Raw genomic sequence first — 16,655 nt, 5'->3', positions numbered from 1 at the left:
TTTCTGTGCCCTGGCTCAGCACACTTTGCTTCCTCAATTCCATGTGCAGCACTTTGGAGTATTCACAGTCGTCCACAGAGAGCTTTGTAGCTGATTTCAGCTGAGCAGAGATTTGCCTGGAGTATCCTGGGAAAATCAGGTTGAAGAGGGGTGGGATTTTGCATGTGAAGTGGAAAACATGGAGCACTCCTAACTTGTGTGGGTACATACAAGCCCTGAAAACACCCAGGTGCCTCACAGAGGTGACAGAAGTAACTCAAAGTTGATAACTTTGGGTAAGCAGTGCAACCATGTCAGCACAGGTCACTGGTGATCGCAATTCCTTAGTCTAGTGTTTCTGACGAAGAAGGTGAGGGCAAATGGAAGTGCTGAAATTGAAATTATTTATTAACCAACTTAGCAAAACTGCAGGTCCAATCGTTTTTTCATTGCTCACTTTGTTTAAACTCAGCCTAGGGACAAAAGCTGTTCCTATAGCTGGAGGGGAAATCAAAACTGCTTCAGCTTTCTGCTGGCACTAAGTCTGACAATCATGTGAAACAGCATCTTTCTCAGTGTCCAACTTCCCATCTTGCCTCAAATGTTCTTTAGATATTCTGACCTTGCAGAACAAACTTCCCATGCAAGGCACACTTAAATGATCAAATAGAAATCCTGTGAGGTCTCTGAGTTTTTCTTTATTTACTGTAATTTGATGCAATGGAGCCAAGGATTCCACTAAACACTGGTATAACTTGATATTTGAAGTTGCTTGGATGGCTGCATTTCACCAGTTATTTTCCCCAGATGCTGCTGTCATGTCACCTGTTTATTTGTACAGGCTTTTCAGTTTGTGCTGTTTCAGAGTTGTAAACACATTCACTGTGTCTTTGTAACATTGTTGAAATAAGAAGGATCATTATGTTGGGTTTTTTTCCAACTGTAAAGTTTCAGTTGAAGATTATTTAGCTTGCTGTAAAGCAGCATATCAGTTGAAGGGTAATCTTTCCTACTGCAAAGGTTGTTTGTTAGTAAGAATTTGTTTCACTGACTCTACTGTGTTTTGGATGAGCTGTTAATTCACAACAAAAATAAAAAGTTCTCAAAAAGAACTGCTTATAATATAATGAAACCAAAATTGCTTACATTCACAGATATCTCAACCTCATTCACAGGTTGAGATATCCGTGATTATTCCCATGAGAAACAAAGAGGTGCTCAGTTGTAATGTCAAACCCAGCTTTTCCATAGTTTTTATACTATTTAAACAACTTTTCTTTCATTTCTTTTATTTCTGTGTGATAGCAATTTGTAGCAATTATATGTGGAAAAGATACTGGAGAAATTACATCTGACCAAGGACATGTCACTGATTTTGTGAAGCATAACTTATGACCCCAGCTCCTTTTGTTCTGCCTTCAAATTCCCATCTGTTCTTGTCTTTCTCTCTCTCCTGGATGCAAAGAAGACAAAAGGGCAAGCTTTCGTCTTGTAAGCTGTCACTGCTGTTACCATGCAGAGCACAGCTTGAGAATGACTTTATTTAAATGTTTCTGATTTGGAATAATTCTGGCTGTTGTGCAGCCAGGATTGCTTGTGCTAAGTAATAAGATATTCCTCTCGCTCTTGTCCTAGGCATGGCTGGCATGCTGATGGGCTGGCATCCCCCACAGCCTGAGCTGATCACAGGCTGCTTTGCTGTGAAATGATTTGGTTCCTTTTGGAAATGAAGTCACCAAAAAGACACTGGATCAGAATAGCACTATTGTGAGGACTCTGCATGCTCTCTTACAAAGCCTGGCAGAAGTGTTAGGGTACTGTGAGGACTGCTAACAATCAGCAGTGAATCCCCAGAGCTCCATGGTTGAGATGAAAGGGAACAGAAACTTAACTGGGATAAAAAGTATGTTTTTGAGTACAGTACAGCCCATTGTCAGCAGTGAGGTCACCACTCAGTCCTGAGAAGGACAGGTTTGATTAGAGAACTGAAAAGGGACAACAATTTCATCTCCCTGCAAGTGCTGCAGCATGCTCTGGTGAAAGTTTTTGGCAGATTAACAGACTTCTCTCTTTATGGGAACCAGGACATGGAAAGCCTACTTACTCATTTCTTATTAGAATACTCCAGTGAGTTTTCTCTTTCTTTAAAAAGGACACAAATTCCTTACTCTCCCATTGTACAAAGTCTCATCTGTAGCCAATATTGTTCACATGTTGCTGCAGAGAGGAGGTGCCAGATTCTGCTACTCTGCACAAGCATTATCCCAGTGTCCTTGGAAGACTTGCTGTGATGGCAAATGGCTTCTCTTAGTTTTCTGTCAGGCTAAGAAAGGCAGGGCAGTAGAAAGACATCATTAAATACTCTTGATGTGTCTTAGCGATGTGAGACCCTGTTATGTCTTGGGAATCTTTAGAGCTGATGGCCCAAATTTACTGAATCTTATGTATGCCACAAGGTACAATCAAAACCATTAAGAAAGATTATTGTAAAAATATGAAATCATATTACTTCAAGTCACTTAGCAAATTAATCCTAGAGGAACTATCATTACTATCAGCAGCATGGGGACCTATGGTATACTGTCCTGGGGACTTAGATCCCACCTGTGAGGAAGCAGGAACTTTAAACCCAGTAACACAATGCTTTTTGCTCTGTAGAGCTGGAGATCACCTCTTTCCTTCCCAGCAAACTGCTGTTTAGCATCAGTGATGGTGCATCCTCATATGTATAACAAGAAGCAAAGTCAGGAGGGGGAAGCAATCAGTCTGCCTCCTTAAAAACTAACTGGGGAACCGTCAAAAATCCAGATCAGGCACATCTGAAAGCTTGTCCATGGCTCCTAGTTAAAACCATGGCTTAGTTATAGTAACATTTTCTCTCTTTTCACAAAGCCTTTTGCAACCATCTCGGGGAGCTGTGGTGTCGGTCACACAGCTGGTAGGTACATCACAGTTTTTGGGACATACAAGCACAGAAACTTATTTTCCCATGCCTAGGAATTCTTATATGGGCAGTGAGTACCTATGCTACTGCTTCTTTCTCGTCTACTCTTGAGCTTGTCTTGATGACTACCATCCCTGTAGCCCTGTTTCCCCTTACAGGCTGGGTTCACAGATTCAGCATGTCCAGGTGTAGCCCAAATCTGAAGCAGCACATTGGTTCAGAAGCCACTGCAGCATCCTCCAAAGCTCTTCATCCAGCTGCTTTAACTAAGTGAAGGACCAGTTTGAAATGGTTTCAGACAAGTTCCATTGTATTTATGGAGCTCCTAAGGGCTGTGGTAGTGTCAGGGGAGATTATCCCTTCATCAGCTGTTACGTGCTGTGGTTTGATGGTGTGCACAGCAGTATTGGCTGGAATTGGGCACTGGTGTCCTTGGTCATGGAGTCAGCTCTCCCAAAGAGTCAGAATCAGTGTCTGTCTGTGTGAACATCCCAGGTTTGAAGTCCTGTGCTTGTTCAACTCTATTTTTAGCATGACCCCGAGGGACTCCAAGGGGGAGGCAGGTGGGGCTGGTGAAGCAGTGGAAGTGCCTCTGTCTGTGTCAGTGCCAGTTCCCCACATACAGCAGGTCTAGTTTCAGGTTTGCTGGGGTTGTTGGAAGCCTTTCTGAATTTAGCTGCAAGCAAATCTCCCCAAGCCAAATGAGCTTAGGGGCCAAAATTTCATTCTTTATTTAAGTGCTAAGGTGTAATTTTCTATATAACAAACAACTGTAACTTGTTTTAATTAGTCAAGCAAAAAGCATTCTTTGTATCCTGATGCTTTGCAGGCACCTGAGCAGTATTTCCTAGAATCTTGGGAACATCTGTGCTTTTTCTGCCTCTCACAAGGCTAATGAGGACTGGTACACAGTGTTTCTCTCTGTGTCTGATCTCTCAGGCCAGAGGGAGTGAAATCACTAATAAACAAGTGGCTGATAGCTGTGTCTCAAGACAGGACATTCTTCCTGCTAATTGGGAGAAAGGGGGAGAATTCTTTTGACCCGTTTCAGAGGACACACATCTCAAATCATGAAGGCATAATCTCCTAATAATTCTGAAGTATTCTTGCTCAGAGATATTTAGGCACTTGGAAATGTTTCTTCGTAAGAGAAAGGCTTATAGCTTATCTCCCAAATGTCTACTACTGCCCTTTGAAACGTGACAAAGACCCTGTGGGCACAACTCTCTGCTCAGACATCACATCTGTGCAGTGGTCCCCACCATAAACCTTGTGTTTTTATAGTAAAGTCCAAAGCACAAAATATGAATCAGAGACTGCATTGCAGGCAGAGGAGGCAGGCTTAGCTTTCTGTGAAAAACAGAACCAGCAAACATTGAATAGTTTTCAGGAGCTCATGAGATGGCCTTTTTTTAGAGTGGATCCAAGTTGACTTGTATGCTAACAGTCAGATCACGACTCTCACTGGCCTTTGTGTGTCATCACAGAGTTTTCATTTCTCTATTTTTAAGGTATCGCGTAATTTTGGTTTTAGTGAAAGAGTACTACAAGGGAATATGAGAACAAGTAATAGGATCTACAGTGACTGTGGCTCAGTGGCAAATTGCACCTTCTGCCCCTGATTTCTAACTCCGCATCATCTACAAGGAGTTTTGCTCAGTTGAGCAGGCACCCTTCTCTCCCATTTTTGCTCCTGCCCCAGTCTCCAAGGCATAGTTGATGGGGTGTTTGCTGTGATCTGGTCATGCATTTCTGTATTTTTCTCTGAGTCGTGTGAAAAGGACTGATGTGGCTGTCATTAAACATTTTCCTGCTCACACTAATGTACAGCATAGCTTGTGGCTGTAGTAGCCTGAGAGATTTCTGTGTCACTGAGAGGGAAAAAGGAAGTGGGTCTCTCGAAATGGAAGGCGCTGTAAAATTGTTACATCAATTTGTGACATAAAGAAGACAAATTCTGAGAGCCCAGTGGGTTTCTTTCACATCATAGCAGTGAATTTATAAATGGGAAATATATTTGAAACTTTTTTTTTTCCTTAGTACAGCTCATTTTTGTGTCACACTCATTAAATCAAGGTGGCTGAGGGCTGAGCTTTTCTTATAAAACTGTCATGTCCAAGTGGGAGAGACAGTGCCTGACCCTAAAAGATCACAGTCTGAATGCATCAGACACATGAAAGGTTGAAAGGAAGAGAGGTACAGAGAGAGAAAGTAACTTCCCCAAGGTCACATAAAAAGCAGCAGAGTCTAGACTGTACCATAATTCTGTCACCACTGACCCTGCCCAGGTTTTGTACAATTTGTTGAGAGAACCTTTCCACGTGGGGGCCCTTGTTGTGAGCTGGGCTCTGGAGGGCTGCACTCTCTAAGGATACTTTATTTTGGTAACAGTAATGCTGTCATTACACCTAATGAAAGTAAAGCATTTCTGCATCCCATCAGCGCAGGCATGAGATCAGTCTGTAGTTTCTGAAAGTGAATTTAAACAGCACTGAGACTATCAAACATGATTTGAAATGACTGGGTATGTTTTGTGCTTCACTTTGCAAAGCCAAGATGAAGGTGATTTCCTATATTATATATAACAAGATTAGGTAATTTGTTTCCCATCCATGTTTTTGGACATTTCAATCAGTGCAACAGTCATTGCCAGTATCAAGTCTAGTTCTGAAAACTCTGTAACAAATTCCCCATAAGTTTTATTCTAGTAATTGAAAGGCTTTCATATCTGAACAGAATTATTAGAAATAATTTTTTGGCTTTCTGTTTTGTTTTATTGGGGTTTTTGTTGTTTTGGGGATTTTTAACCAAGGTTAATGTCTGCATGGGAGAAATACAAAGAAAATTTGGTGGGGAATTTTCCAACCAGCCATGGGTATAAAAAGGAAGTTTGGACTGCACTGTAGATATGCGTTTTGTGCACCTGCTTAGTGCTCCACTGCTGAAGTCTACAATCAGCTCTTTCATGGATTCCTGAAAATTATAAACAACACTTTATCAGAGCATAACTTGAACATCTTCATGTTAACACATTCCTATTTTCTTCTCTCCCTGTTTTTTTAGATCGAATATAAGCTTTGCAATGGGTCTGACAAAGAGTGTGTGTCTCCCACAGCCAAATTCATGAAGAAGGAAACACTGAAGGTATGTGCAAAGCAGTCAGGTCATCATCAGCTGACATTCTTTTAAAAACAAATGGTACCTTCCAAACAAACCATTGAAAACAAGTCAGAGTCATTTCTCAAGACCCAGAGAGCCTCTGAATCTTCTAGGTGTCCTTATAGGCCAAGGACATTTACAGGCGTAATACACAGGATTAGATGATATACTGCAAGCAGAACAGATCAGTGTAATTATTTCACTGTGTTTTTATGTTCTGGAGCCATTGGGCATCTCAAGAGGATTGTAATCCTTCAGTGTTCTTAGGACAACTTGCTTAGGCAATCTGAGCAAATTGTAGCTTGAGCACTTGTTTGTCTACCAAACCAAATGTATAAATGAATGAAATTAGATTTTGTTTCTTGAATTTGAGGGGTGAGGAAGGCTGGGTATCCAGCCTCTTTCCATTCCCTTCAAAGAAAAGACAAACTAGGTTGTGTTTAATGAAACTTTAGGAGCAAAGAAAATGCCTGTTCTCTCATTATGTTTTTGTTCTTCTTTGTGCTCGTTTCTGGGGAACCTGTGCTGGGTCAAGTTCTTGCTGTGCTATACATAACTGTCCTTAATGCATTATGTTCTTTCCTCCCCAGAAGAGGCCATGATTACAACAACTATATTTTCTCTGTTCTCAACCAGGTACAAAAAAAAAATTACAGACAGGAGAAGAAAAGAGCTACCAAACAACTCTTCAGTGCTCTGAAGGATCCCAGTGTGGTGATCACAGAAGACTGGCTGAAGGTGTGTGGCACAGACCATTTCTTCTGAGGCTATGGGCAAAAATAAGTGAGATATGAAGTAGCTATGTGTCTGAGATGTGTGCACTATTACTTTTTTAAGTGAAAGAAGATGGAATAGTTTTGAGAAGTTACTGTAAAGTAACTTCAACTCAAGCTTTATTTAAATAGCTGCTATGAAAGTGGAACTGTGGTATCTACTTTCCACCTTAGCTCAGTTGGTCTATTTCATGTCCTTGAGCAGCAACCAGGACTTGAAAAGGGCTTAGTACAAAGGGAAGTGATGATGTTTCTCTCTTTGTTCCTCTCTGAAAGATTTTGTTGGCCTCTTCCCATAAATGTGGTTTTGTACTGAAGAGGGAATAGTCTGAGTAACAGCCTGAAAATGGGCAGATACAGCTTGTTCCATCGACAATTGGATTTTCTGTTGTCACAGCCCAGAATGAAACATATTGTACCTGGTGACAACTGCAATTTCTTCTCGTGCACAGACTCGGGTAGTGACAGTTTCTCATTGAAGTCCTGAAACTTCTGTGTGGCAAAGTAAATCTGGATTGACATTGAGAGATGAGCACTGGTTTTCTCCTCCTTTGGGGCCATTTAGTCTTCTCAAATAATAGTGAATTGGTTGAACCTTTTATATTAACAAACCCTAATTTCCAAACGTTGCCTAACACATAGCTCTTATGAAAAACAAAGTAACTTAAGGATCTCATTAAACAGTACAGTTGCATTTGGTTAGTGGTAAAAACCTCCAACATTGTTCTGCAATTACTGTTAGAGGTCAGAAAAGTGACATGCACGTGGTTTATTTAAGAAGTTAGATTGGCAGCAAAGTCTTTCTGTCGTGTTTACTGTTAATGAAAAATAAATATTGACACTTTTGAAAACACAGAATACCTGTTGCATGTTTGCTGTGGCTGGAAATTTCTAGTGAGCTACAAATAAAAGCAGAACACAGAAAAGACTTGAGGTTTGGCCTATGCACACTGAAGGCAGGAAGACCTTAGGCAATATCTAACCTTACTGAGAAAATTCTCCATTCAAAAGCTGTTATCTTTAATATATTCTTATCAGATTTAATGTCTTCTATACAAGAGGGAGCTGCATTGAGCTCGACAGAGAAGTAAACCAGCTGGAGACAGTACTATTAAAAATGGGGTATTTGACAAAACCCATTAATAGCAGTGTTCTGCAGAACACTATTAAAATGACTTATAAGTCAAGTTAGACTAGATATAACAATTTTATATGCAATATTCTAATTGGCATGTCCTCCATGATTATTAACAGATCACTCTCACATGGGCCAACAGTACTGATTGCCTAAAAAAATAATCAAGCTGCTGACACTGAGCTAGTAATAAAAATAGGATGAATATTAAGCCAATAAAAATATGAAGATAAGATTCTGATAGCCGGATTTCCAAACTCTGGGATTTTGCTGTGAGGTCCCTAGGACTGTTCAGGGAACACGAGGTATTTTCCTTAGGAAGTGTATCATGGTGCAGCCTTGGAATAAATATACTGGAAATACTGTATGAACACTGAATAAGTGCTGAGTTTTTTCTAAGGAGCAATGTAGATGCAACTTTTTTTTTTTCTTTCATTCCTCCAGATTCGTGGGACTCTAAAGAGCTGGACCAGACTCTGGTGTGTCCTGAAACCAGGAGTGCTGCTCATTTATAAGACGCCAAAGATCGGACAGTGGGTTGGGACAATCCTGCTCCATTCTTGTGAGCTGATCGAGAGACCCTCCAAAAAGGATGGCTTCTGCTTTAAACTCTTCCATCCTTTGGATCAATCCATCTGGGCTGTAAAGGTAACAATCCTGATGAGTCCAACAATCTCTTCTTGGTCACTGAAGTTTCTGAGCACTGGTATTGTCTAGCACTGATATTATTTAGTTATTCAGTTGCTGTTAGCAGTGGTGAATTGACTGCATAAAAAGATTAAAGATACCAAAGCTTGATCATTGAATGACATCAAAGAGACATAGTGCTTGTGATTAGTTCCACAGATGTGTACAGATGCCTGTATAGACTGAGGAAAAAGGAAATGTGTTGGTACAGGTAAAGAAGTTCAATACCTAGAAGTTATATCAAGGCATAACCTATATCTTTAAAAGGAGTTGGGCATAGACACAGTTAATTAAAGTCCCCAAAGCAAGGACACAGAAAGCACCAAGTACTTCACACAGTACTGGGAGATGGTGGGCAAAGTGACAAAAAAGCAGGTTTATGATTTGACTTCTTTTTTTTTAATGCCTCTGAGATTTGGATTTGTTTGCAATGGACTTGGAGCTCAGTGTTCAGCTCAAGCCTTGACTGTTGCACAAAAGTGTGGCTTCAGATAGCCCTTATTGTCTCTTCTTTGAAATGGAAATAGCAGGATTTTCTCCACTTCATTTTGAGTTATTCTTCAGGCTGAGAAAATCCCTTCCTGTACACACAGTGGCTCCTGCAGTGACCTCTGGATTTCCCTGTAGCAAAAATGATTAATAGTTTTTCGCACTTCTTGAAATAATTCCCTGCAGATCTTAAAGAACTGTCTTCTTTTTTTTTTTTTTTCTTTTCTTTAAGAATAGTCAAAAAATGAAAAAAAAAATTATGTAATGCCTGTGAGCAAAGAGGAAGGTCCCAGTACCTCCTGAGAGGCACTGACAGACACATTTTTTGGATACCCTGAAGATAAAACTTAAATGTTCTTGTATTTGTTTCCCTGTCAAAGACAGTGACAAAACCAGAGTTATTGCAGACATAAATTCCCTAGGAGACATCACGAGTATAAATAAGGCATTCCAAGCTGATGCCTTGCTGCAAGGTGGTCAGCAGAGAGAATGGAAATGGGAAGACTCATGAGAGAGCAGTGAAAGCACTTATCATGGCATCAGAAGTTCTAACAAAAGGGAGAAGCCCTGTGGGAGCAGATCAAGCAGACACACTCCTGCTCATCCGTGCAGTAAATTGGACAGTTTTAAACACAGCTATACAATCACTATAAAAAGCCGTTCCATTTTTAATAAGGTAGGAGGAGAGAATTAAAATTAACCTCAGTAACCAGGGGTGAGAGCTGCTGATTTCTGCCAGCAGCTCAGCTCTGATTTGTGTCTAAATACATTGCTTTTCCTTAAAGTTCCAAAGGTTTTGCTGCTACCTTGCTTCTTACTCAGTTTTGAGAGTCTTGATGCTTTTTAAATTCAGAACATGCACCCAAGAAGGTTGTTGATGATTTACTGTCTGTCAACAAAAACATTCCTTGTGAGTTGACAGGTCAACTGAATTCTTCTGAGAAGCACAGTCAGAGGAGGTAGTGAAAAATAGAATCAAAAGTGCAGTCAGATGCTGAAAGGCAGAGTTGCTGACAGATCTGAAGTGTTGCCCTAGGATGCCCTTCCTTTGATATGAAGCATCCCAAAGGAAGAGGAGGTTTTATCAATATGCGTATGCATTTAAATATGTATATCTAATTCTTGTGTCTCTTGAGAAAACATATGATAGAAATAAGAATTAGTATATTAAATGTGAAGGGAGTATATACCTGAAAATGTTTGTGTACTACAGGAAGTCCAAAGAGGTTTAAATTTTAAAGTCAAAGTAATATTCTCTGTCTCTTGAGATATATTTAGACAGCCACGTTTGAGCTGCATAGTAGGATACTCCCTGAAACCTCAGTTCAGCCTGGATTGTTGTGTGTGATAGATGCTTACAGCCACTAGGTAAACACCAAAATACACATCAGGAAGAAATCCACCAGTGAGCTGCTTGATGTCAAAGAGGCTGTCTGCACTCTGTCAACAGTTTAAGGCTGAAACTGCTAAAAATACTGTTTTATTTTATGTCGTTTCACAGCCTCTTTTTAAAGCAATTGGAGCAGAATTGACTGATCTACATTGGTTGTGTGTAACTATGCAAAGAAAGTCTGTTTCTCATGAAATATAGATTCACATGAGTTTAAGCAAAAAGCCCAAGTTACTGTCCATCACAATATAAATAACATCTGGATGAACACCTTTCATTCTTGGCCAGAATGGTTTGTGAAATTTTCAGGGATTATCCAGATTAAGAGTTGATGGTCCAGCTTTCACTCTCATCAGTGGATTTGCAGTTTACTCAGGGTAATTACTGAATATCTTTGTACATATTGGCCTGGCTGCCTAGCAGATGTTTGGAGCTAACTCTGGGGTTCAGCCCTGGAACAAATGTCTGATTCAGGCACTGCCATAGGACTTTATGGTAGTATTAGCCAAATAAATTCCATGTGCAGGCATTTAGCTTCAGTTAGAGCAGGGTGAGATTTTGGGGCACCAAAAGATAAGATATAAAGGTCGTGGCTTATAGCTGAAAGCTAAGTACAGGCTCCAGGATACTCTTTTTCCTATAAAGCTCTCTGAGGTCTAGATCTATCTTTAAAGGATATTGCTGAGGGAAAGAGTTCTTTATTCTATACTGCTTCCCTGGTTTTTTGAGAGTTTCAGCCTGAAACTTCTTGCAGTGCACATGGATTAGACCTTGTATCTATTTGTTCCATCCAGGCCTTTGTAAACCCAAAGCCAAAACCTTCAAGGTCCCAAAATCAGCCAGCAGTGCAAGCAGCAGTAAGAAAAGCTTCCCCCACATGCTCCAAATGCAGCTGCAGAGGCACTTTGTCCAATGTGTGCAGGCAGCGTGATCCCACTCTGCTCCTGGGAAGAGACGTTCTACTGGGATGGCTACAGGAGACTGGGGAATGCCAACCTAGGAATTCGCAGGGTTTGTCTGCCTGTCCCAAGAGATTTCCTGGAATATTTCCCTGGAGTATTTCCCTTCAAGCTTGCTCAGAAGCTGGCTGAACAGCGTGGTGTGGGAAGGCTTTCATTATCTGCAGCCTGTTCTGACATTTATTTAGAACAATAAGTAAGTTCGGGTCAGACCCAGTGCATCTGGTAAAATGTATAATTTTAATTTTGTTGATTTGTAAGAATTTGAGTCATTCCTTTAAAGAAAAAGTTCTAGTAATGGTCTTGCACTGCTGGTTTTCTAGTCATTATTCCATTCCAGAACACAACAGTTTCATCTTCATCCTTGTGGTTATCCACACTGTTAAGGAGAATTTTTTTCCTCCTTTTTTAAGCTTTGTTTCATGATTTTCTGAGATGTCTTGTCAAACTATCCAAAACTGTCAGCACTCTACATTTTTCAAAGTGCCTCTTGAGTCTCAAATCAGATGTAAAGATAGGAATGATCTGAAGGTGCTCCTTTCTTAGTTGTACTGCACAGGGGCTGCAGCTGGGCTCTGGGTGCTGCTGCAGCTGGGATAACACTTGTAGTGAGAGCTGGTCATGGGCATGGTGCTCAAAGGCTGGGAGACAGAAAGCATTGTTATCTCTTCTGTGCAGATACAGAACATCATTTAATCTGTGAAAATGTTGGTTTTATTTTCATGGCCTCCTCTCTTTTCTTTTTGTGTTGGGAATGGCCCCCTCCATGCACAAACATGCCTTACTGTTGAATATGTTTCCTTGACAGAGTGACCTGCTGTTTCTTGGGTTAATCCACATGCCTAAACACCTGTTAGAATCTTGTGTTATCCCTTCCTTCCCATCTCCCCCCCCTTTTTTTTTTTTTTCAAATACTGTTTCTCTGTATGTGTACTGTCAGGTTGTGGGGTTTTTCCTCAAACAGAGCAAATATCCACCTCTGTGCTAAAAACTCAAGTAATGGTCTTACCAATAGTTCTCCAACACCACGCTCAGCTGCAAGGAACTGAAAGGAAAAATGCCATGGGGAATGATGCCTGATTGCATTAATATCACTAGTAATGTCTTAAGCTGTTCTGCCCTGGCTTCCAAATCAAATCTCAATTTTGCCAGTCCTGACTATTAAGCCTTTAACCAGTCTTAATTTTGTGAACCTCTTGTGGGAGAGGAAAACAAAAATGAGTAAAAAGGATCCCAGTTTCTCCTGGCAGCAGAGGAACCCTGCAGATGTGAAGGCAAAAAGCTTGACTGGAGACTGCTGTCTTCTCAACACTTTATCTTTGTACACTCAGATACAATTTGATCCTTTCCCTACTCCTAATTCTGTCCAAATTTTGTTTTTCTGAGTATAACTTAAAAACAAAAATTCATCTAAACCCACCATTTAACTGTGACGCACTTGTGTACAGGAGCAGTTTTCAATAGCAGTCACAGTTCTGTGCTTATCAACTGGGAGGGAGAAATCTTTCCTTCAAGGAATATGGTTGGATACTATAATGGCCCATGTAAGGGAGGAGAGTAATAGTCAAACTGCAAAAATCTGCCTACAGATTTTCAGCATTGTGTGGTATTCTCTAGAAAGTCAAGGAAATGTGTATTGGGGCATTCTGGAGAAAACCTCTTGCTCCCCCCCTGCAGGTGACATAGTGGTCACACGAATATTGGTGATGTTTTCTGCCCTGCTTTTATTTCTGACATAATGTCTGCATATTTGAAGAATTATCTGCTTTTATGTTATTTGTTACAAAGTGAGGAAGAGAAGGAGCTGGAAGAGGCTGGGTCACTTTGAAAATGCAATGGAGGAGGAGGGATTTCTATTTATTTCTGCCAGGTTATGGCACAAAGTCCATAACATGAAGAGTATGAAGCTCTGTTCGCTGTATACAGGAACTGCTTTTTCTTAGCATCTTCTGCAGTTCAGAAGAGAAGGAAACAGGGAGGAGATCAAGGAGGGAGCCTGTGGTTCTGCTCAAAGAATGTTTTCTGTCTAATCCAGGATGGACTTCACTTCTCTGGGCATCATTTCTGAAGGTCATGCTGAAAGCGTGGTGGCAGATGTTTACAAGACACTTTTATATATATATATATATATATATATATATATATATGTGTATATATATATATATTTTTTTTTCTTTTTTTTTTTTGCCACAGCTTCTAAACTAAAGGCAGCATAAAATGAGCAAAGCCTGAAGTGGCTGTCACCCCAGGCACCACAGCATAAGGGTTCTCTGGATTTAAAGGTGAAGGACTGCAACCCAGTCGAATGTGCCCGTGCTGGGGGACCTTTGGTCCTCAATTTGTGGTTTTCCCTTTTTCACGTTTCCACAGACTCAGGATGGAGTTTCCCCTTTGTTTACTTCCAGGAGAGCTGCTGTTATCTCTCTGGTGGAGGCACTCAGCCCAAGGTGTGGCTCTGCTGCTTGTGTGGTGGCCTGTGAAGGGTGTTTCACTGCCAGTGTGTCTGGCTGCAAGCAGACTCCACGTGCACCTCACAGAGCAGTTCCTTCTGGTGTTGCACAAAAGTTTGACTGATTTTGACCCAAGTGACAGCAATAAGATCTTTCCACTCCAGCATATCAGAATAAACATAGCAACTTTTGGGCTGAGCATAGGTTAGACCAAGCCCCATTTTCATAGGAGCTCATTACTGCCTTGGAGCTGCAGCAGCAATATTGTGATTACTAATGGGTCTCTCCAAATTATACCATCTACTTCTTCCTTCCTTCCTGTCACAAACATGCACACTCTGCCTTGGAAGGGTGAAAGACATTGAACAATCCATTGAAGCTTCCATGCCTTACATCTTTCTGTCTGTGTGCATTTCCAGGGACCAAAGGGAGAAAATGTCGGTTCCATCACTCAGCCTCTTCCCAGCAGCTACTTGATTTTCAGAGCAGCCTCCGAATCAGATGGTAAGTTTGGGGGTTTGTTTGCTTTCTCCAGATAGCATACTTCCTGCTAGTAAAGAAAATAGGTTGATGGAGGAAAAAAAAGGTGTATAAAGGAAAAAATGATGGCTCACCCAGCTTGAAATACTGCTCTTAGCAGTGTTCAGGGTAGGTGAATAGGTCAAGCAGACTTCTGGCACATTTCGTGGCCCTCCCTGAACAGCCACTTCTCTGGCCATGTGTGTGGAAGAAGGATATAAGCTTCTAGTTGGGGAAAACCAATTAGAACTAAGTCAGTGTAAACTAAAGGATGGAAGGAGTCAGTCCCAAAACTGGTATGAAAAGGGTTCTGTTTCCTCAGTTCAGCAGAGACTTCTGAAAAGTCTCTGAAACACAACTGAAAAGTTGTGTGAAAAATAGAAGTTAACTCAGAAGAGATCCATGGATCTGGTAAATACAGGAGATTGAGGGGGGGAAGCAGTAATTGAATATGCATAAGATCAGGTTTATCTCTGAAGTTTGGAACAATGATTGAACAAGACCATAGGACAGGAAAGAAAAGGAAGTAAAAAGAAATACTATCAAGACAAGGAGGGTTTGCAAAAATCTTGAAGAACCTGAAAGAAATGTGTACAAACTGAAGAGCATAAAAAAGGCACCTTCTGATCTGTTCCTTGTGACCTGGAGCTGCAGGAGCAAACTTACACAAAAGGGAAGAGGAGTATAAAAGTTATGAACCCACCAATTTTCTGTGCAATACATTTTGGCTTTCTTACAAGATTTGAGATGTGCAGCCACCAGAACATAAATTTAAAATGCTTGAAAGTGATGCTTGTCTTATCTGCCTATATCTTATATAAGGGAGGAAAATGGTGTGGTAATATTAAAGAGCTGTCAATAGATGTCTTTCAGCCACCTGAATTTTGCTGTAAACTATTTGTGCTGTGGTTTGTAGTACAGCAGGCCCAGATGCTGATGACTCCACATGTAAAATACTGTTCTGGGAATTCACAAAATTATGGAAGGTAAATTTAGGTCAATATATAACAGACATGCCAGCTTGCTATGTGAAAATCTCTGTAAATTACTTCAGCAGACCTAAAATATCAGTGATTTATAAGTAGATAAGAAGATTAAAAACATGTTTTCATTCCATTTGACCTTCAGACTACTCTATTTTTTTTTTCATAGCAAATTAACCCAGGCTGTTCATTTAATGGATATTTTTCACCTACCCCACCAAAGGGGTTCATCTATCCCATATGCTCCTTTGGGTCTCATCTAGAGTAACTTTAGGGACATAAGGACTTCTTATGGAGCAAAATGGGCTTTGAAAGTAGTGTCTTTCTGGTCCAGTGATTAGGTTTTACATTTTCCTAAGGGATGGAAATGAGATAATGCAAATGCACCTTTGACATGACAGACTAAGAGGAAACATTCATACCTTCATTACAGACTCCTGTGCTATTCTCCCCCTGCAGTGAAAAGAGGACAGTTCATAGTGAGGGACACCATCTTGACACTGAAAACTGATCTCAGATGTCAGTGTAGTGAAGTTATATGAAAATAAGCAGAACTTATGCAGACCTATAGAAACACATCTATTTCCTAAAATATTATGCTTTTGTAGCTTATTCTTGTAAAGGAATACAGGATTCTAACCTGGCTCCAAATATCACCTGCCTAGAATGAGATAGATGCAATAATCTCTTGTGGGGAAATACAGTGCTGTAGGGTAGACCTGCTAAATTAGAGGCACTTCATACCCTGGTTATCCACACAGCCCACAGAACAGATATACAGAACAGCCCCACAGAGTTCTTAGGAAACCAAATAGCTTCAACAACCGTCTGTCAATCCAGATTCTATAAAACATTATTTCCTGAGAGACCCATGCACTCATCTTTCCACTAATTTAATTATTAACGATTAAACCATGGAGGCAGCCTGGCAAAGAGACCTGTGGCTGAGCTTCTACTCTCTCTTTTTTTGATGTCTGCCGTAGGCAGTTACATGGAGTAGAAGAGCTTTAGATTTGTTCTAACCTTACCCATAAAGGCTCCTAAGGTAGCAGTAGCTCCCAAGAGATCATCAGAGGTAAAACTTTTCTGGCTGTGATCTCTCTGGGTCTGGGTCATACAACGTGTGGTGGAAGAGCACAAAAGGGGTCATACCTGGCACATGAGAAATTTTAGTGCTGAAATGCCTGC

At 40.7% G+C, this 16,655-nt stretch overlaps 1 protein-coding gene across 6 annotated transcripts in view; it reads left to right on the top strand.

Annotated features, from left to right (window-relative positions):
• The window catches only part of OSBPL5 (oxysterol binding protein like 5), a 175,043-nt gene that overhangs the window by 122,373 nt on the left and 36,015 nt on the right, over positions 1-16,655 (top strand). For all 6 annotated transcript variants that reach the window (XM_083863481.1, XM_083863486.1, XM_083863483.1 and 3 more), the window contains 4 exons: positions 5,987-6,067; positions 6,719-6,820; positions 8,435-8,638; positions 14,385-14,469. In XM_083863481.1, coding sequence (XP_083719607.1) covers positions 5,987-6,067; positions 6,719-6,820; positions 8,435-8,638; positions 14,385-14,469 — 472 coding nt within the window. The remainder of the gene's footprint in view (positions 1-5,986; positions 6,068-6,718; positions 6,821-8,434; positions 8,639-14,384; positions 14,470-16,655) is intronic.

Source organism: Zosterops lateralis (genome assembly GCF_965231275.1).
Source record: "Zosterops lateralis genome assembly, chromosome: 6".
Taxonomy (NCBI): Eukaryota; Metazoa; Chordata; class Aves; order Passeriformes; family Zosteropidae; genus Zosterops; species Zosterops lateralis.
This window is presented reverse-complemented; position numbering and strand designations above follow the sequence as displayed.